Source organism: Limanda limanda, chromosome 1, assembly GCF_963576545.1.
Source record: "Limanda limanda chromosome 1, fLimLim1.1, whole genome shotgun sequence".
In the NCBI taxonomy this organism is placed as follows: domain Eukaryota; kingdom Metazoa; phylum Chordata; class Actinopteri; order Pleuronectiformes; family Pleuronectidae; genus Limanda; species Limanda limanda.
This window is the reverse complement of record NC_083636.1, coordinates 7,414,340-7,436,278: the sequence shown is the minus strand read 5'-3', so window position 1 is coordinate 7,436,278 and position 21,939 is coordinate 7,414,340. Positions and strand designations below refer to the sequence as shown.

Genomic DNA, 21,939 nt, shown 5'->3' with positions numbered 1-21,939 from the left:
ATTGCAGTGACAGAGGTATTGCCACTAACAGTTGTGTATGTGTGCAGGCATATTGTATATCAAAGCAATCTAGTTGTTATCACAAGCCACAATCAGCTGCCACCATGATTCATGGTCACGATCCATCATGTAGATGTAGCCGCTGTCCTGAATTTTTAACAGTGAAGCCGAAGGACCCCATGGGAAGAAGTTCAGTGAGTAACATGTATGGATGAGACCCTAATGTGATGGAAAGGGAGATGAGGGAAAAGAAGCTCCATGTCTCTTGTGTCCCCCAACAACCTCGGCCTATATCAGGATAATCAAGAGCTGGTCCAAGACAAACCTGCACCAGCTCTAACTATAAGCTTCATCAAAAAGGTATTGAGAGAGTGTCTGCCTACCGATGAGCAACAGCAAATATTTCAAACCTTAGATTCCACATGAGGACATGAGATACTGACCCACCACCACATCCACAGTCCATGGGCTAATCCACTCCTCTTCATGGGGAAATAACAGATTGTCGTGCCTCTTTCTTCAGGTGAACATGAGCGTGCGGTAATCAGCGAGATCAATGATTGTTTACAATGAAAAATTGGCATTCAGATATGAAGGTCACAGCTTTGACCTCTATTGCTCTTATCAATGAGTGAGAATTTAAAAAAGCCGTACAGATAATGGAAAAGATGGCTGAATAAACCGGGCTTGTCCTCGGGGTGCATAAGATCTGCGTTGTTCAGTGGTGGACTGTCTGTGCCATGTCTGACCTGCTGTGCCGTCTTCAAAGAGCAATTTTATTCAAGTGCAGGACTTACTTAGCATGCAGAGGGAGTGAGCTGGAAATCAGGATGTGGCAAAGCATGTGCCTGTTGTAATCAGATGGTAGAGTAGCAGCTTTGCATTTTGTATGTCTATCATAAATGACAGTGTGTGTGTGTTTATGTGTTTTTATGAGAAAAGGGTATCAGTGTGTGCACCTACATGTTAGTGTACTGTTAATACATGGGCTTTCAGTGTCTGGCTGGTTAAATGTGACATGATTCACTGGCATGTGCACTGGGGAGATGGTGTATCCTCACTCGGCAGACGCGAGCGCCACAAAATTCCAGCCCAGCACGAGGCGGCAGTATTCATTAGTCGGCACAGTATCTGAGCAGCCAAAGGAAACAGCTCGGGTAGTCCTGCTGTTGGTTCTAGCAAATGGGAAATGGAGATAAAGACACAGAAGGGGGGAGATGGAGAGAAATTCAGAATTGAGCAGTAGGAGCAGAGTTCCTGCATTTTGAGTTTTCAGTTTCTTAAGGAATTATCCACAATATTACACCTCTCATACTTTTTGAGGTGCGTTTGTATTTTTTCTTGGTGGTGTATGATTTTCACATTAAATAGGAGTTACCAAAGACCTTCGGGTGTGTAACCGCCATTGTTGAAATGATTTCTGTGCATCAAGAATCATTTTGAACATAAACATAAATGGGAGGTCACAAATATGACGACAGATGAGACCAATTTTTTTATGTTTTCAATCAAGAGAATGCACAGACGATCCAGTAGAGGTGCCGGTACAAGCACTTGGCATCAGGGGCCAATCCAGAGACAGGGCGGAAATCTTACAGGCCCCAAAGTACCCCTGTCCTGTCAGTAGTCTTTTTTTAAATAAACTAGTCACTTAATACTAATAATAAATATGCTAGTTTGTTAAACATGTTCGAAGCTTTTTTGAAGTACACAATTTTCTGGAACAAGCAACACTTTTCGAAATGTATTCAGTGATGTGTGTCTTTGGTCAAAGCTGTAGAGCTAGCTGTATACAAGGAATGACTTAAATGCTCACCTCTGATGCAGGAGGTGTAGCGCCTAAATTAGAAAATTCCTAGATCAGCCACAGCTTTGGATAGAAACAAATGATTTCTAAATAGGCAATTTTAGAGACTTGAGAACTCTCAGACACTCAAGTGATCAAGTGTGACTTCAGTATAGTGACCTCATAAATAGTGTGTTTATAAAACAACTCAAATGCCAAATGTAGAAGTGTTTACCATTTTGAGAATAAGAAGGCTTACAGTGGTGCAAGAAGCCTGAAAAGGTATTCTGGATTATCATGTATTGTACATGTAACGAATCTAAAAGATCCATATGTGGTTCTTGAATGTAGAAAATCGATGGTGCTGAGTAACTGCTACGTGATGACGGGTAACCTCATTAAACTAAAAGGTGTCATTTGATAACATGCTTTAATAAATGTCACTGAATGAGCAGGATGAGCAGGAAAGCACGCACACGGTTCAGAAGCAGGGTGACCCAAATAGTGGCAATATTTTGAGTGTGTGAGTCATGCAATCTAAAACCGAGGCAGGGTGTAAAACGACTTGTTTAGAGCTCAGTAGGCAGAGCGCACCAGTGGAGGGATTGTGGGAGGAAGGTAGAGAAACAGCATAGTAGGCTGCATGTGTGGAAATCAGCTCCGTCTACCTCTCAAAAAAAAAAAGAAGCCAAGGATGTTGGCAAATTCAGCCTGAGCTTCTTCCAGAGAAGAGGAATATGTGCATGTCAGCTCTGCGTCTGACAGGTGGTTTGATATGCACTTTGCAGACGATGACCAAAACAAAACAAGATTTGTTGGATAAAAAATAAAATGTGCTCGTGACTCATCATTTAATCTAGTTGCCACACAGATTCAGATGCTTTAATTTTGTCAGCTTAAGACTGAAGTTATCCTGAGGCTATCCATGATTGGCGTCACCAGCTCGTCCCGCCCTTAATGTTGTTGCCTGGCAACAAAGCTGAAGTTGGACACGACGAGAACATTTGGATGTCCCTTGTTTTTTTAACATGTGCACCTTTACCAATTCGCTTGAGTTGAAGCTTGATACTTTAGCATTGGACGTCTCATCACCTGCCGGCGACTTTACATCTCTTTAAAAAAGGTTGTCACCAAACTGCAATGTATCCTGGGATAGGTTGGGTCAACAAGGATCCATCCGTTGGAACCTTTGTTTCTTGGGGATTTGTTGGCCGCATTCGAAAGAGCCTTCGAAATGGGACAGTTTAGCTGCTATACTGTGTCGCAATGGGTCTCTAACTGCAGTCTCCCAAGGATGCAGCCCCTCAATTGAGACACAGCTTGTATAGTATGTAATCAGTGTGGCTGAATAGAATAAACACAATGTGTACCTTTGGAAAGTGTACCTTGCCTAAAACTGCTGAATATATAAAGCCAATATAATGCCTGTCATTCTTTGTATTTTTTTTATGTTGGAAGCAGATATGAATGAAGGAGCCACATTATGTCTCTCAAGAGGACTATTTAGGTGTCCCTATCTCTGCCTGACTTTGCCTGCGGTCACTGTTGCCCAGACACCAGGGGAACGACCAAGAAAAGATGGCTTTCATTTTAAGCCAATTGAACTTTGCAATACCTGTGTTTTGTTCTAAACTGAGATACAAATAAGTTATTGCAGAAAGTGTTAAAGGTGATGGAAATGTTGATTTCTATGGCAAAAACCTCCTCCACCTCACAGATGTGCATTAGCACGTACATCAGGAAGATTTATAAGGATCCACTGCCTTGCCACAAATTTGTAAACCAAAACATGTTGAACACGAAAGTTAATTCTTGACCTTAGAAAACATTTTGCTTGTTTGGGCTTTAAATAGCATCCAATGATCTTCATCAGTCGATGGTTATCCCAATTGTCATGCACAAACTAAAATTAACATTTATTACTGCAGAATTACTGACTGCACAGTGTTTTACTTTATTGTTAAATCACTTTGTACCTGTATCTGCTTTCGTTTCATAGCCTAGGGATTTGGAATGCAACATGGAATTTTTAAATAAAATCCCATAATTGCCTCTTTTTTTGTTTATAATGTTTACATCTTTTGTTAATTAAATTATACTTCTTTAAGAGGGAAAATGTCCATTTGTTGACCTGTTCAAAAATGTGCAACCTGTGATGAGGAATCATTAGTAGAAATTTGGAAAATGGTTCTCGTACATTATAAGCAAAGCAACGCCTTAGCAATCGAATATGACATAATGATACACACATTTTACTTAACATAAATGCACAAAATATACTTTTTCTTTACTCAAGACCGATTCTGAATTAAATCTGACTTCACCTGTATTCCCATGCCACATTTCCAGCAGGATCACATGGAACTGTGTGTTTATTTGTTGCTCTTGCTAATAGATTGCTCCTCTCTCTGGAGTCCATTCAAATTGATGCAAGTTAATTAAACTTGTCTCAATTTACTCTCCGTCTCAAGAGTAAATGACCCAATGTGCTGTATATGCCATCTAAAAAGAACAACCATGTTTGACAAGAACCTGAAATGTCAGCAGTGTTATCATCCATAATATTCTTTTTCTCTTTTCTCCTCTTGCAGTTTATTGCCTTTGCATCGTTGTTCTTCATCCTGGTCTCCATCACCACGTTCTGCCTGGAGACGCATGAAGCTTTCAACACCATAATCAACAAAACGGATCTGATGCGGAACAGCAGTGGGCCGGACTTGGGCCCTCAGTACGAGATTGAAACGGATCCTGCGCTCACCTATGTGGAGGGTGTTTGCGTCTTTTGGTTCACGATTGAGTTCCTGGTGCGTGTGACATTCTGCCCGGTCAAGTTGGAGTTTGTTAAAAGTGTCCTCAACATCATTGACTTTGTGGCTATCCTGCCTTTCTACCTAGAGGTAGGGCTGAGTGGCCTTTCTTCAAAGGCCGCCAAGGATGTGTTGGGTTTCCTCAGGGTGGTGCGCTTTGTCCGTATCCTGCGTATCTTCAAGCTCACACGTCATTTTGTGGGGCTAAGGGTGTTGGGCCACACTTTACGTGCCAGCACCAATGAATTCTTGCTGCTCATCATTTTCCTGGCATTGGGAGTGTTAATCTTTGCCACCATGATTTACTATGCCGAACGAATCGGCGCCAGGCCCAACGACCCTACTGCTGCCAACCACACCAAGTTCAAGAACATCCCCATTGGCTTCTGGTGGGCTGTGGTGACTATGACTACACTGGGATATGGCGACATGTATCCAGAGACCTGGTCAGGCATGGTGGTGGGGGCATTATGTGCTTTGGCTGGCGTGCTGACGATAGCCATGCCTGTGCCGGTTATCGTCAATAACTTTGGGATGTACTACTCTTTGGCCATGGCCAAGCAGAAGCTCCCCAAAAAGAGGAAGAAACACATCCCTCAGGCAGTGCAGGGGGGGTCCCCCAGCTACTGCAAAGCTGATCTCAACACCACCTGCAACAGCACTCAAGGTGACCTGTGCCACGTCCAAGGGACCAGGGTACTAGAACCCTCAGGTAAGACCATTTGGACAGACACAGGCCATGCTAGGCCGAAAACTATGATCAACCACACCTTGGTAAAGTTCATGTAACACCGAAGGGCATTATTTATGAAGTGACAGCGAGGGGAATCCATAAGGGAACTCATCTCAGGTAGAGCGCTGGCCATTTGACACAGTCACGAGACAAAGTACAACCGCAGCTTCCTCACAGAAGTCCTGTTTCCGAACAGCCTTCATCCCAGGATGCCACACTGATAAGGAATGTAACACAAAAGGCAATGAGGAGATGGTTGTGTCAAACAGCTCAATGCTGATAAGAATTCACCGTTGTTGTGTCCAAGCTTATCTTCCAGTCGTTGTGCGTTTGCTGTAAAGACCGTAGGCGGCTGTTTTTCCCTCTGGGCCGATGTCGGTAATTTACTCTGACACATCTGATATTGATGGAAATAAGTGTCGACCTCTGTATATACTGGCTTTCTTTGAATTCTAGTGCAGACGTTCCTGAGGGTAGATGCACACTCTGGGCTCCTTGCAGTCTACTTGTTTATTAGGTCTCAGAACCTTACATTTAATAAGCATAGAATAATTCATGCCTCGACTGAATACACAAACAGAGTCAACCTGCTTCTAGTGGCCTATGTGATTTCCTTGGAGGTCATTTGAAATAGCCTACACAGTGTGCAAGGTTACTGTCAGTGTTAGATAACCTCATATTGCAAAGTGAATGGTTCCATGTTACATAAACTGTGTGTTTATTTTAGTCATACATGACGGGACAAAATAAGTCATTTAAGACACATTTTAAACCTATGATTTGATTACCTTCTTTAGTATCTTAAAGAAATTAACTTTGACATACCACTGAATCTTATTAATTCAAGCATGGGTATGATTGTCTGATTATTACTGTATTAGTAATTATGGTTCTTATTTTTATACTAAGTATATTGCATTATGTAATTGTCTCCTGATAATAATCAACCATTTGCTGAAATTAAATTGAAACTACATTTCAGTCACCTTATAATACTTGAAGTAACTTAATACAGCATTTCAAAAAAAACTTTTTACATGGATCAAAACTATTGAGGAGTTGAGTATCGAGTACAAACGGTTTCATCTTCAGTCTTTTAGCACAAAGTAATGTCTGTGGCCATCAAGGCCTTATAAATACATATAGAATCCCTACAACTTTCATCTGCACAAAATTATTGGACATCACAAGCTGCGGTCAACCTGCACTTTTAAAATCCATCAAAGCGATTGTAAATCATCCACAGTCACCACTGCAACCTGCACGTGTACCTTATGAGGCGCAAAGCTTGACAGGCAAAGCAACTGTACAGAAGAAGAGCCTGAGAAAAGGGTCATTTACACTCCTCAAAAGATCAAGATACTCACATGTTTAAAAAAATAATCATATTTACCAGTGGTGCCGAGGTCAATAACAAATGTCATCCAAAAACATACAAAAGGGTCACAGTGATGTAATTCATGACATGTTCCAAAACACTATCATAATAAGGGACACTTGTTATTGTGAAACTGTATTTTGAATCAAAGGCCAGTAATGCCATTATTCAGAATGCTTGGGCATAAAGTTTACATGCTGAGAGTAGTCTTTAGAAATTTAAAATCAAACTAAAGCCAAACTCAACAAAAACAACACAATATGCCAATCCTGTAGCCTTCATTGAGCTGCGGATTATGTCTAAGCCTTTAAATTTAGCCTCGTTGTGTGACTGTGGCAACTTTCATACTGTTTTTTCAGAGAGATGTTTTAGGTCTCGCACCCTGTTCTTATTAATTATTAATTTGCCGGAGTTCCACTGAAGCCGGTCAGCTTCATCTCAACGGAATTATTTAGAATTTGGAGAACAAGTTCACTTGGACTTACTGATTAACTGATTAGATTTCAGTGGTCAAAGGTCAAGGTTGTCTCAAAAATCATGTTTCTGCTCTCTTGATTGTGATACATCAAGACTGCCTGAGAGAATTTCTTAAACTTTTGATTATTTGGACTCAAAGATGAAGTGATTCGATTTCAGTGGTCAAAAGGTAAAGGTCTGACTGGCGGAGTCATACAACTGCTGCGCTGTAATTCTACTTTGTTGTTGTAAAACTGTGTCGTTGCTCATAAGAAAACAATGTGTCTCTCTCATCCACTGGAGCTCCAAACACTGGCTGCCCTTTGACCACTGCTGTGCTGACTGGGGGTGCCTGTGACATTTGGAGCAGGTGTTTAATGTAGGAGGGTGTTGAATGTTTGTTATTTGCTGTTCTCCCTCTACCCCAAAACTTCATTATTCCTTTATGCTCTCTGTGCATAGACCACTGTAAAGAGCCTTTCCCACTTATTGTTACCAGAAGCAACAGCCTAGTGTTGGTAGATTAAATGTGATCTGTTAGAATGGAAGGAGAAAAATGTGTTATCTGAAAATAATTAAGTATTACATTTTGTGATAAGAATTAATTTAAAGTATTAATGGCGGCAATTATTCAACTAATTAGCCTTTTGTTACCCTTAATCTTTTGCATGTGCATATAAGCATTGGTTTGGCACAATGTGGTGTTAATATCACATATTCTTATATAGTATTTATTTTACCATTCAGTAATAATTAACAAAAGAAATCAAATTTCTAATAATTTGGATAACACTGTATCAACAAAACAGTTCATTACAGTCGTGTTGTCAAGTCACATACCCTTTATATTGCCCATAAACTCAATAAATAAATGTTAGGCTAACCTGAAATTTATTGTAAAATACTATATTTAGGACAAATAAAGTTGTTGATACCACAGCTAGGTTACCTACTTTATAATGTATTAGGTTAAAAGCTAGACTGGAAGGAAGAAGGGCATAAAATGATTAAAATGATATACAAGCCTATCTAGTATAGAATTTATTTATTTAGTAACTCAGCTAAAAATATTTTAAAGCTGTATGGCGTGGTAGGTGTATGTTTTTTCTTGCTGTTGAGAAACATGGCCTTTTTGTCTCGTGAAATAACCCAAATTCAAAGCTTAAAACTTAAAAGTTCTACTTTCTGTGTGACCCATCGTGTTTCCTTCCTCACAGTTCTGTCGGCAGACTGCAGCAGTGACCTGACCATGTCTCCAGAGGAGAGTGTTCCCATGCGAAGGTCGAGCACCAGGGAACAGGACCATCGGGGCGGGGGAACGTGCTTCCTGCTCTCTGCTAGTGACTACACCTGCCCTTCAGACGGAAGTATGAGAAAAACAGGTAACTGGATGGGGAAATGTAACTGTTTTACGATATCATTTAGATATTAAAAAGTAAATAGATGTATGACAACAGTGTCCAAGCAGCCGACACAGAACTGTTGCTTTCTCCACAATTTATTCATGTTTTCTTGACACCTGGAAACACTTGAATACATTTCTGACCTTGTGCCTCACTTTTCCGGCTTTTGCCAGATTCATCACCCATCTATAGCTCCCAAATAAATTGGGTATCCTCACTCTCTGCCTCTAAGGTGATGATCCACCAGCATCAGTTTTTTAGGTTTTTGCCGTAAAGAATAAAGACATAGAAAACATGTTTCACCGACAAATGTAGAAAGCTTAGTTATGTTCTGAAGTCAGAGCTTTACAAAGAGCTGAAAATCAATCTATCTTCATTGTTTATACAGTGTATTTTCAGCAGCCTCAAGCAAACACCAATTCCAGTTTCCTACTTGCAGCTACAGTTTCCATCAACATCCAAGTCTTAATTATGAGCGGGAAGCAGCAGAGACCTTTTTCTTTTTTTAAAGCATCAACATTTCCAGCTTGGCACTTAATTACACAGAAGTGCCTGAGAACAAACAAATATGGATGCTATACATCAGGCATACTTCAATATAATTAGACTCACATTTTATGGAGAGGTTTTAAGCTTCAAGGAGTCAACTGGAGCAGATGTTATACCATCAGAAAGAGTGTCAGTTCTGAAAGAGAATAATAAGAATGTTAACTCTTGGCCTTCGAAGTAAATCTGGGTTAGGTTGAAACTTTGCCTGAAGGGTTTACTACCCATAAATCCTGACTACATTATGGTTAACAGTTTACATTGTTTCCAATTAGAAATATCAGTGACACAATATGTCCTCGAAATCTACCTTTAGATTATCTGTTATCACCTTCAGTCGTGGGCCGTTCCATCAGTGGAAATGTCATGCTCAGGTGGGACTTGAGCTTCCAAACACTTTGACCCAAGCTAAAGGTCATCGTGAAGTTCATATCTGCTGAATATCCAGAAAGCCTCGTTGCTGTCCCATGGGAAGAGGTCATGAATTAAAATGTATAAATTGGGTAGAAATGGGCTCATGCTGCAACTGATTTAACAGGTTTTCCACATGTGAGGAAATAAAAAAACAAAACATGAAGCCAAAGCATGTATGTTAGATTCAATCCTCCATTTTATTTGCAGCATCTTGTGGCATTAATGTTGTGTTAATCTGCACCATAATGTGTAAGTGTTAAGCCTCAGCTAATTGCCTTGCATCCGAAGTTAACTGCCTCTCCAGGAGGCTAACTAAATGTTGTGCTCTTAATGTTACTGCTCTGTAGCCTCAGAGTGATGCTGTACTCACTCTACAGCAGGCAAATCAATACCATTACACCATTAGAGGGCCACTTGTAAATTGAAGATTTTGTTCATTTGAATTTCAGCTCCCATTTCAGTAAAACTCCCGGCTACTTCATCGAGGCGTATTCTAAAGTGGAGTGCAGAATAAATTAAGGTAACTTGTTGATGGGTATTGATTCAATCTAGCAGGTTAAACTGCTGTACATCTGGTGATCTCTCACAGCAGGGCCCCTCATTGGACTTGTTTTTTTAGCGTAGGCAGCAAAACAGCTGTGCCTTGGTCTCTGCTGCTCCAGTCAGCGGCTTCAGTTGCCGCCACACCGACGATAATGCATTAAACATCAGGTCTTTCCTCGTTGCTGCTACCTGTCGGCACAGACCAGGGCTGTCCTTTGTCCTGCCTGCTCGGCTGGTTCAGAAACATTTTGATTTACACCCTTTCTCCTGGTGAAACAAATGAGTGCCGTGTGCAGTATGGTAATGAGGCCACATTTCCATTAGCTGCTCCTCATCAGTGTTTACACCAGTTGATTGGCATGCTCCATTAATGATCTGGCTGCTTTGGCTTGCTTGTTTATTTTGCAACGGATTCGCCAGCATGTTTTAAATGCTGCATTTTTCAAAGTTTGAGCTGTTGTAAAATGTGACTCTGTACAGACAATTGAAGCATTAATACTTTCCAATCATCATCATCAGTATGTAAAGGCTACACCTCTATTTTTTCAATCTTTATTCAAAAGTGTGGTCTTTCGTTTTGAAAGCAGGACTTATTGATTTCTTGTTGAGAATTGTTAATGCCCTCACTCAACCCTGTGCTCGCACTCAGATAAACCCAGCTTGTGCTGAGATTTCCTGCACTCCAGCTTCAGCTTTCCTCCTCATGGTCGTCCTGCTTCTGTGTGCACATTATCCCTAGGATTTCTCCTCTGATCTTGGATTTGTTTCCCCAACCAACGTAATGCCAGGTGTAGTTATAACAAATAAAGAAATGGGGAAGAGTCTGTTTTATAGTGGCGAGCATAGTGTTCTATCAGACATTTCTCCCGCACACATAAGCAGTGTGAGCACAAGGAGAAGAGCTGAAGCTGGAGCAAAAAGCAACATATATCTGAGTGGAAGCCATAGATATAATAAGCGCAGGTTTTTAATCGAAAGAATTACAACATCTGACTGTGAAATCAATAAGTCCTGGTCTCGAACCGAAAAACCATACCCTTGAATAAAGAAAAGAAAAATTGACAAACAACCTGGATTATTACACATACAAACACAAAACATATTTGATCCACTATGTGAATGTTGATAGTCTGAAGGTGTACACTTAATATGGCTGTAATATATATTTGGAGTATGTAAATGTAAATGCACAATTAGTACAATCATCTTTTTGCAATTTAGGATTTGTGGATTCTAAACAAATTCAAAATGAGAAAATACTAATGATGATGCATGAAATGAATGACTGCTAATGTGTTATTTTATTGTCCAGCCCTGTGAGAATAACACTGAATAGATTACTAATATGTTTGCAGCGTTATCTCAGCCCGACTTGAATTTAAATGGCATAGTATCTCTGAGAGGCGGAGCTGCTGTGTGGGTTAAAGCTGATTGGTTGAGTGATGGGGTGGAGCCAGAAAATACAATAATTGTTAGCTAAGTGGCAACTTCAATCTTAACAAAGAAATCTGTGAAATCTGACGAAAATGAAAGTAATTTTAAAGTTTAATGTTGGAGCATCATTACATTCATTATTTTTGGAACATCAGCACATTAGCTTACTGAAATACCTAAGATAGTTGTAGGATAGTAAGGCTATCTTGTACCTCTTTTACATCAAGACTAGCAAGGGTATTTGTTTTTAATCGTGACTCCTTTCCCATTACCAGTAGAAACATTTCTTGAGACTTAAAACTTCAGCAAAGCCGTCATAACTCTTACTTCCAGCTCTTTTACTTACAATAAGTTCACATATCGATACTCGGCTTACAGCTTAGTTCGACATATTTAAGATGGCTTGATGTATCTTTTCTGATCAGAGATGGTTTCAAGTTCCAGTTTCCTGTGCTGTGCGTCATAAACCAGAGAAACTGTGGTTCTTTGGCTCCACACACTCAGCCAATTAGGTTTTTTTTTACCGTCCTCAGCAGCTCTGGCAAGAGTTTTAGCCAAGATTATCTGGCACTGTGAGGAAATGTGCTGTGCATGCACTCACCATACAGTTTGTTACTGTTGCTCTGTCTCACTCCTGTCTCCTGTCTCGGTTCACTCGGTTGGCTCGGACTCGGATCGTTGCCTGCCTGCCTGTGTGTGTTCATGTCCTGTTCCTGCACAACCACAACCACCTCCACCACCACCACCTCTCTATCGCACCCTCACCTGAAGGCTCTGAGAAATCCCGGAGTTTAAACAACATAGCGGGCATGACTGGCATGGCTGGTAACACCCTGAGGTTGTCTCCCGTGACCTCGCCCTACGGATCGCCCTGCCCTCTGCGCCGCTCTCGCTCCCCTATCCCCTCCATCCTGTGAGACCTCCAGCCCCGGGGCTCTTCAGCCTAAACCACCCCACGTCCTAACCCCTAACAAACCACCTCCCTTTGGTATTATATCTGAACTCTTCTAGATCTTGTGGCTTGTGGATAAGTGCTTAACCTTGTAGCTAAGACTATTGTTAGTGGCTTGGGCAACCTGAGCAACTCTTCACTTCCCCCCCTTGTCCTTGAAGGTACATGTGCTTAGCTAAAATCCTTAAGTTACTTCTCAGTTCTCCTGTGTCACTTGGAGTTCCCTTTTAGATATCGTTGTACTTTGAGACTTCAGACTTGCAATAAAAGAACTTGACTGGTGGCTCCAGAAGTAGCAGCCATAACATTTAATAAAGGACATTAATAATCAGGGATATTAGATGTTGCTATATTTAGGTACCATGAAAAAGACGTGCTTCCAAGAAGAAAAGAAAGAGAGATGTCATTTCATTTTAACCTCATCCGACTGTGACTTTGTCTTTGTTTTGCTACCGGAGGGCTGGCTGTCGGGACGGACAATTTGTCTTTCAGGACTGTTTTGACTCACACAAGCACACGTCCAGTTTGTCGCTCTTCACCTGCTGCTGGGCCTGCTCATGTTTCTTGCATGGATCATCCTGTAACCATCGTCTGCAAACCGTGTAGCGAGGGGAAGAGGGACCAGAGGAGACACTAAGGCTATAAGAGAAGTACTCCTTCATATATGTTTATGTATCAAGGAGTATTTTTTTATTTTCTGTTTTTGTGCTGGGGTTCTGGGGCACTTTCAACTTGCATTGTGTCTCATTTTGCCATTGGCTTCTCCAACAATTCACAGAGGAGCTAAACCACTAAACTCCAGCCGAGTGTTCGTTTCTCTCTGCATGTGGGATCTTGCTTGTTTACTGTTATTTCCGATTAACCCTCTCCCCCCTCTAATGTATGTTCTTGTCTTTTCTTTGAGTGCCACCAAAGCTTTTTTTTGTTTCTGGTTGTTTACTCACAGATAACTGCAAAGAGGTTGTCTTTACTGGTTTCACACAAGCAGAGAGCAGCGTTCTATCTTAATGGCTTTGGGGGAAGGCGCCACCATGGCGGAAAGGTAACCTTCTGAACGGTTGGGGGGTCAGAATTCAGTGCGGAACCCTCTCACTCTCTTGGTCATGAATTATAATTTGTGTTTTTGTGTGTGAGATAAAAACTGGGGTTATTCAATAATCCTGAGAAACACCTGTATGTGGTTGGCATATACAACAAACACACACTCTTAATGGTGCCATTGTATCTACTGCTTGTAGCATCAGTGGATCATTACCACATTAATACGAAGACATAAGTATAATTAATGTAAAAACAAATTTATCCATTATTGAGGAGTGAAGTTACATCTTGAAATATGTGCTACTAAATTCACTTGGAAGTTATTTACAGCCCTAAACTAGATCTGTTATCTGTTAAGCAAGTGATCCTTTTTCTGCAGTTTCACTTCCTGTCAGCCATCTCCAAGGGCTATAAGCTGCTCTCAAATCCCCAAACCAAAAAGACTAACCTGAAGTCCCTTGGAACAGAGTCAGTAAACCTCACATTTAACTGAAGCCGCCTTTTTTTCTTTTGCTGAAAGACTTTCTCATTTATTATTGATGAGACTTTTTTTCATGGCGGGCATAAATTGCCTCGGCGCACCAACAGGTGTGGGAAAGCAGACATACCCATGCAGCGATGAGCCTCACCCATTCCTACAGTATGTCTATACCAGTCGAAGAGGGTTGCTTAGAAACTGGCTCACAGCTAGATGCATCTTACACGTAGCTCAACAAAAAGTCTAACAATTAAAAATAACAGCTCTCGCGAACATTTATTTTTGTCTGTCGACCAAATTATTGAATCACCCCATTTTTAAACCACGGCAATACACAATAGAGCTTTTATAATTCTGCATATTCACTGACAGAGCACTGTTGATTTGTACTATGTTCTCATTTCTGTGAAGATATTTAAAGTAGCCAGTGTGTGCATGGCAAGGTCTACTGAAATGATGCTCAACAGAGACAGATGATGCATTTCTGATATTTAGAGATGTGTTTATATTTTATTTAGACAATTCATTTCCTATTTGAATGACGGTGGGATAAGACTGTCATCGGTATGAGGACCTATTGCAGTGGGAGGACCTCATTTGGAGCCATCGGGCCACAGGACAATACGGACGAGGACGCACGTAAAAAGCACAGACTGACGGCCGCCTGGTTCACGGCTCAGCGAGCAGGGACGCAAATGAAGACTTTGATAAAGCATTTACCTTTTCCTGCTTTCCTCTTTAAAGACACTCGAGAAAAAGGAAAGCAAACTGGACAAGTCCTTAAAAGGGACGACGTACTGCATAGATACTTCTCCTGTAAATAAAAACAACTGAACAGCACATCTGGGCCACGCGGCTCCGTCCACACATCTGTCTCTTGATGGTGAGTCAGGTAACAAGGCTGTTGGTTGCCAAGTTGCACCACGAACACTCAATGTCAGTCACTTTTCTTGCTGTGGTATCCCTCCTCGCAATAAGTGTATTAAGATGTATCAGTTGAGGCACTTTGTGTTCTGAAAATGGAGTGTATTCATATATGAAATCCTACATTCAGTATATACAGTATAGAGAGACAAACGTGCTAAGTTGAATAAATGTGACATCATGGTCATCTTTGCTTTTGGTTCCCAAGGTAATTTTCAGTAGGTTAATTACTTTGCTGTGTGTTAATGTGTGTATGTGTGTGTGTGTGTGTGCATCCTAAATCTCCAGGGTAAGATCGGGTCAGCAGAGACCAGTGAGTGAACGTGATGTCGTCACTCTTCCAGTTAGTTTTTCAGCACAAACCTGAATGAGACAGAGTCCCCCTGTGATGCAGTCACCATTGTAGAAGTCCCCCCCCCCCGCCCCCCCCCCCCCGCCCCCCCCGTCCTGCATTCAACATGCAACTATACCCTGCATCAGTGCTGCAGATGTTCTCACAAAGCAGAAGACGCCCAAGTTAAAAGTGGGACTTCTAGAATGGCTACATCTGCACTGTAGCAATCCCCTGAACCCAAACAATCAGATCGGATTTGCAATAAGCACCCAAATAAAAAACAAAAAGCGCCGATCTACACTGTGATTTCAGCAGCCTGTTACGCCCAGAGGGAGAAAAGCAGAGTGTGAATGCTTCTCTGAAAGCCGAGAGAAGCGACAGGCAGGTGGCACAACTTGTGTGTCACGTTGGTTGTGACCTGCCCGGCCGTACGTCGACTCGCAGCGTCGCCCTGTACCCACAATCCTCCTTGTGTAGTACACACGCTGCTTTACTCTTTGAGTTGACAAAGGGGTTCCTACGTTCTCTGTGTATCTCTAACGTGACTTGAAAAAAAGAAAGGTGTTTATTTTTTTGAAATCCAGAACATGTATTTTTGTGTCTTACTGTTGCTCTTACTTGTGAAAGTCATGGTAGTCGGATGCTGTGCTTCTCCATCGTGTCCTCAAACTGTCAGGCTTTTGATCCCAGTTCATGTTTTGTATGTTTTATTGTGAGGAAAATTCTAGTTTGAAGTCTGTATTCGTGGAGCCTTTTGTTGGCATTCTAAAGTGCATGCTGAAAAAAAAAAACATTATGTCAACTTGTAAAAAAAAAAAGAAAAGAAAAGACATACTGTATATCACAGTCAAGACGATGTGTATAAAGGTAAATGCTATGTGAGAGATTCACATAAACTATTTATCTTTTAACTGGCTGTTCCTCTCTTTGCTTCATTCCACCTGTTTTCTTCCTCACTGGGGTTTTAGCTCTAACTGAAAATATGGTTTCACCTTCAAAGTCCTGATGATTTAAAACATTTCTGTCTGTGTTCGGTCGACAAGCTTTTAGCACCTCCCTGCAAAGAAAGAGATATCAGATTATAGTAAATCATCTCCAGCTTCTCAAGACACAAGAGTTGTGGTCTTTGTGGTCAGCGTAAATCGCAAAAGCTGAACAGAAATAAGACAGATAAATTCTGTGGTTGGTTTCACCATCTTTTCCTGCTCATACTGTCGCCCAGCAACAGAGCTGGACACGATGACTCTTTGAAAATCGCCACATTAAAAACGTTTGTCCCCGAAGCACAATGAATTCTGGGACATGGAAGTATCTACCTGTTGGAGCCTTGCACTTAGGTGCCTTTGAAATGGAACAGTCTAGTGGTGCTGCTGTGACACAAGCCTCTGAAGGAGCCGTCCATGAATTGAGACACAACTATAGTTCATAGAAAATAACGTATTTTAGTACATAATCTTAAATTTCATCTCATCAATTTAAAGGGCTTTGGAAGGAAATTGAACCCAACTTCCCACAACCCCTAAACCCAGACAGGATGGTCATGGATCGTATGTGTTAATAGTTTAAATTTTTAGGGAAAACAGAGACAAATCTCTCTTCACCGTTTGATTAGTTAGTTCCTAAAGAAATTGCTCCATTAATTAAATAAATAATTAGATATGACAACGCAAACAAACTCATATAAAACCTACAGACCGTATTTTTATTTGTAAGCTGTTCTTTAGAAAGATTCTGCCTTCTCATCCTCCAGGGAAAACAAGACACATGGAGGCCAATCTGAATGTGTTGACTTAGAGAAGTGCTCGGTGTGTTAAACAGTTATGGATGGTGTCTTACCCACAGCAGCATCAAACAAACCAGACGCTGGAACATCGTGTTTGTGGCACATGGAAATCAACAAATTGTGCTGCATCTCATTTATCAGTGAGGTAATGTTGTAACTTGACTTTATTACTCCAGTATAAGTCCAGTAGCATCAGGTACAGCTGGAACATGGCACATCCCATTGTGAGTGAAAGGGTAAACAAAGCGGTGGCTGCATCCGTCCGGCGTCCAGCGCTGATTCCTCCCTCCGGTTCCTGGAACACCGGCGGTCTGCTTCTCCCACTTCCTGTGTGCCTTTGCTCATCCTTCAACTCACGTCCAGCAATCAGCACCTCTCGGCATGCACTGCATCTCTGAGACATCCCTGCTATCTTTACTCCCATCGCCATGGAAACAGCCTCAGACGTGCCAAAGAGATGTAAACAGCCGGAGTACCCCCCCCCCCCCCCCTCAGCCTTCTCCACCCACCCTCCACCTCCTGGGGAGGGGGCAGGGTATACGGTGCCAGCTGCTGAAATCCAAAACACCAAATCGTGACATGAATATTACATCAGAGACTTTTTTGGTTCTCACTTGGTGACATAGTAACTCACAGTTCACCCAGACTGAACTTACAGCTGTGTGAATGTAAATATAGATTCAGGAGATTAGATAGGTTGTCAGGTCAAGTTAAACAAAGTAATGTACAATGAAAAAACAGAGCAAAGTCATCAAATAATAGAAGACACCATGTGAAATACGAGAAAATAAATAAATTAAATGATTGCAATAGTGTGGATAAAAAAACACTCAAAAGAACGGAAGACTATGAGAGTCTATAGTCTCGTCTTAAATGTGTTGACGGACAGGGAGCTCTTGTTTATGAATGGTGACTGTTCCAAAGCTTTGGGGCAGTTACAGCCAAAATGGTCACCCTCACTTGTTCCTCGACCAAGAAACAGCCAGGAGCCACTGATCAGAGTCTATGTTGGAGAGTGAAGTTAGAAATCTTTGTGTTCATCCTACCTGGTTTATCTGCAGTGAAGAAATGTATTATATTTTATTATTGTTCATGTTATTGTTCGCGCGTGTCGATAATATTATTTTTATCCGACACAATTTTCAGACCCAGGTTCACAATTTTTCAAAATAAAAGCTCTGTAACTCAGCTTGACATAAAGCATTAGAGCAAAAACAGATAGACAGATGTGTGTGGAAATAGTTGACAGATAGGTAGATGTTTTCAAAAGACCTTTTACATCTTATTGTACCATAATATACCGGGACATCTGCCTTTATATAAAACTCCTCAAAGTAACAAACAGAAATTGACACAACATCGAAAAAACTAAATTTCCAGAAAGAATTCAAGTAATTAAACTGTCTTGAATGAGTGAGGATCCGTCAAGTCACACCTGACTTGACACCGGTGATTCTACACGGCGTAGGAAATGAGAACAAGCTGCCGGGCCCTGAAGCTGTCACTGGTTCAATCCTGATAAGTGCCAGGTAATGGGACTGGTGTCGTTGACAAGGGCACAGTGAGTCAGGCGGTAGAGTGGGGGCTCCGTTTACAGGCTTTGTTCCAGGTGCTGCACTCATAAAGCCACGGGGACGCTCCAAATTACTCACGCGCTGACACGGAGCCCCTTATTGACGACCCAAGGGCTGAGTGGTGAGAACACACGAGAGCTCTGGATGCCAGCGTCAGCTCATGCGAGACAACACAGAGATAATATCAATAATAACAATCAAACAACAAACAAACAATAATAAAGCAGGCATGAGGCGAGGAGCGTACTGGATCTGCAACTGCAGCAGGAAGTGAGTCCACACAGGAGGCCGGCCCTTCAGCCATCATGTCCACCACTTCACTGCTGTAAGTATGTGGGATACTGATGTGTCCTCCTCCATACTTCTGACTTGTCAGCCTTTATTTAGCTGCGGATGGAGGGAGGCACTGCTATGGGAATGTTCTCTTCAGATACATTAAAGATGTTTCATAATATCTACGTAGATTGTTTTCTCTTTTATGAAGCTTTGATAAGAGTTTTATAATTTCGGATGACAGTTATTTGGGCATCAGTGTTTTTCCCAGCGTCATGAGAACCGACCAGGGAATCACTTTCTAATCATCCCAATCAACTATCAGTGTCATTTTCAAATAAATATTCCATCATTTCAAACATTTCATATAACCAACAATTTCTCTTCTGATGTCTTTAAAGACGTTTCTTGACATTAATGAAGCAGTGCCCTATCTGGCCTCTGCTTTACACTCTGTTGTGTAACTTTCTAACTTGTATTCTGCTGTAAATAGAACAAACTCACCTCAACAGATAGATATGTGCTTAATGCATTAAGATCCAAACATTGTTTCGCTGAGAAACCGAGGAAAATGTTTATAAAGGCCCATAATTAAGGAAAGGGATCTGTCCTTCCACTGAGTTTGGTGAGAGGATGAAACTGTGGACATGAAAACAAAAAGACATCGCTCTTTAATAAAGAGTAAATATTAAGAAACATAATTCCTCTTCCAAGAATTGCACACTCTGACTACAGCAGAGTTACATGACTTATTGACCAAATTGAGTACATGAAAAAAAGGAGAAGTTTTGGCAGTCATCGATGATTCTGAAGGTCTGCTGGTAAATCCTTGGCTCCTTCATTCTTTACATTAATCGTCTGCATTCAGAGAGCACCTTCATAGTCTTAATGACCAATGTGTAGCACTATGAGTCACATCTGAGCATGAAGGCAACATCGTCAGAGAGAAAGGTTGAAGGCACTTAGGTCGAAGACCTCTTACAGCCGTGCTAGGGTCGGCTCAGAGCTGATTTAACGTGTGAACCTTTTAAAAACTAGTTAGCTTTTCCACAGGCTGGAGCCATGTCAATACATCACTGTATAAGTCACTTGATTGGTGTCTGATTTCCCAGCAGCACGAGTGCCGACTCCAGCACAACAACTACAATGGCGGACCATGAATCTCTTTTAAAGTGTTTCTCGAGGCTTTGCAAATGAACACTGGCATCTGAACACGATCAAAGTAAAAAATACAAATATTATTGAATCTTAAGAATCTACAGAATACACATGGCATGAGCACTGTTCTGTTTTTATGATGATCAAAATGTTTTGGTTTGTCTTGTTGGTCTGGTCGGTTACGACATTTCCACCCCAGCCCCTGACTTGCGCAATCTTCCCTTGAGATTACGGGGTGCTGGTGCCAGAGTGGAACCAGTTTTTCTGCTCGAGGGTCAGTGTGTTAGCCGTCGAAAAACAAAGAACTGGTTCAAGAATAGGCGCTGCCTCCAAACTGGCCCTGAAACAGCCTTGCTAGCTCAGTCTACCTCCTGAATCACAGCTGCTTGTGGTAGGATTAAAAAAATAAGATGAGCATACTGTATTTTAAGAGAGAAGGTGGACTTTTGTGCATTAGCTTACAATTTGTGTGTCTTCATATGTACAAAATGTGTGTGCGTGTGTGTGCGTGCGTGCAGTAGCTGTATTTGACATGCTGTTGGATGAAACTCTACAAACATCAATTAGTTTGGTTGAAGTGTGTTTGCACAGGTTTACTTTAGTCGTGGCGGAGCCGCCTGCCAGACTAGGACCAACGTGTCCATGTGAATATAAACACACGTGAGAAGTAAACAGATGGAGACAGAATGAGAACGTTATGATCAGTTAGTGTCTGTTTAATGAAGATGGCTGTGTCGGCCGACAGTAGATTATCTCGTTCCAAGCTCCTCTCACTTTCAATTTACTCTGAAGCAAACTATGCGGCTGCCAGAATCGCTGCTAAACGCCTCTTACTAAACATCAGGTGAGCTCGTTGGCTGACCAAAGGGGAAGGATCACAGCATATGGAGTAAAACGACTGGACGGTTTCCAATATCTTCGGCTGCCCACAGCTTCACCGGGCACTGCAGCGGTGAAGCACCTCTGCACGCTGAGCTATAAAGTCCTGACGATAAGCAGACAGAGAGAGGAGCATTAAATATTTTTGCGTCAGACGTTTCCATTGATCAGCCGAAGCCTCTTATCCAGCTCAGCTGCCTCCGTGTCATTACACAGAGCGAGATCACACACCGCCTGCACCCAGCGGCGTGCTAATGAGCCAGCCGAGCCAAGGTAAGCCTGTGCACACCGTTACGTCAGGCCTCGGGAGCGGCACTGGTGTAAGCAAACTAAATTTAGCACAGTGGGATTTCTGATCTCGCACGAGGTTGATGAGCATTTCCTCCCAATGTCACAATTGAGCCCCGGCACAGCCGCCTGCAAACCTGGGAGCTCTCTGGAGAAATGCACTGTCTGATATTTCGTGATGTTCAAAGAGGCTGTAAAGGTTTGAATATAGAATATCTTTTGTGCACTTTTCTGAGCATGTCCAGAGGCGGATCTAGGATTTATCTAAATCAGGGGCCATATAGGGGCCACAATTCACACAGAGTGGCCAATTATATGTCCAACATCCATTCATAATGCCTGATTCAGTAAGCTGTGTTTAATTCATTCCTTGTTTACTGTTAGATCTATAGCTTTGATTAAAGCCGCAAAATCAATTCAAGTATATTTGTGTACTTCAAAAAAATAAACGCTCTTTACACATTGAGATATTTATTGTTCGAATTGTTAGTGAGTCAAATCAATTTTTATTTGAATAGCCCATATTCACAGTTTGTCTCATAGGGCTTAACAAGATGCGACATCCCCATCAACAGTAAGAAGTAGAAACCTCAGAGAGAGCCACATGTGAAGGATCTCTCTGCCAGGATGGACAGAAGCATGGGACAGAAAAAATATTTAAAACCCTGACAATGTCTAACATAGATGAAGAATGTAGTATTTGTTCATAAGAAAAGGATTTCAGCTGGGGCCAGTTCCCCCTGGCTCCAGCCCTG

The 21,939-nt window shown here is 41.6% G+C and overlaps 1 protein-coding gene across 8 annotated transcripts in view; it reads left to right on the top strand.

Moving 5' to 3' along the window:
• The window catches only part of kcnc2 (potassium voltage-gated channel, Shaw-related subfamily, member 2), a 69,245-nt gene extending 55,785 nt beyond the window's left edge, over positions 1 to 13,460 (top strand). The window contains exons 2-5 of one of the 8 annotated variants that reach the window (XM_061076041.1): positions 4,378 to 5,305; positions 5,417 to 5,443; positions 8,378 to 8,542; positions 12,272 to 12,417. In XM_061076041.1, the coding sequence (XP_060932024.1) occupies positions 4,378 to 5,305; positions 5,417 to 5,443; positions 8,378 to 8,542; positions 12,272 to 12,417 (1,266 nt within the window). Of the gene's footprint in view, positions 1 to 4,377; positions 5,306 to 5,416; positions 5,444 to 8,377; positions 8,567 to 12,271; positions 12,418 to 13,398 lie in introns of those variants that run through there. The other 7 variants (XM_061076087.1, XM_061076067.1, XM_061076078.1 and 4 more) reach the window with 7 other exon arrangements.
• The last annotated feature ends 8,479 nt before the right edge of the window (positions 13,461 to 21,939 follow it).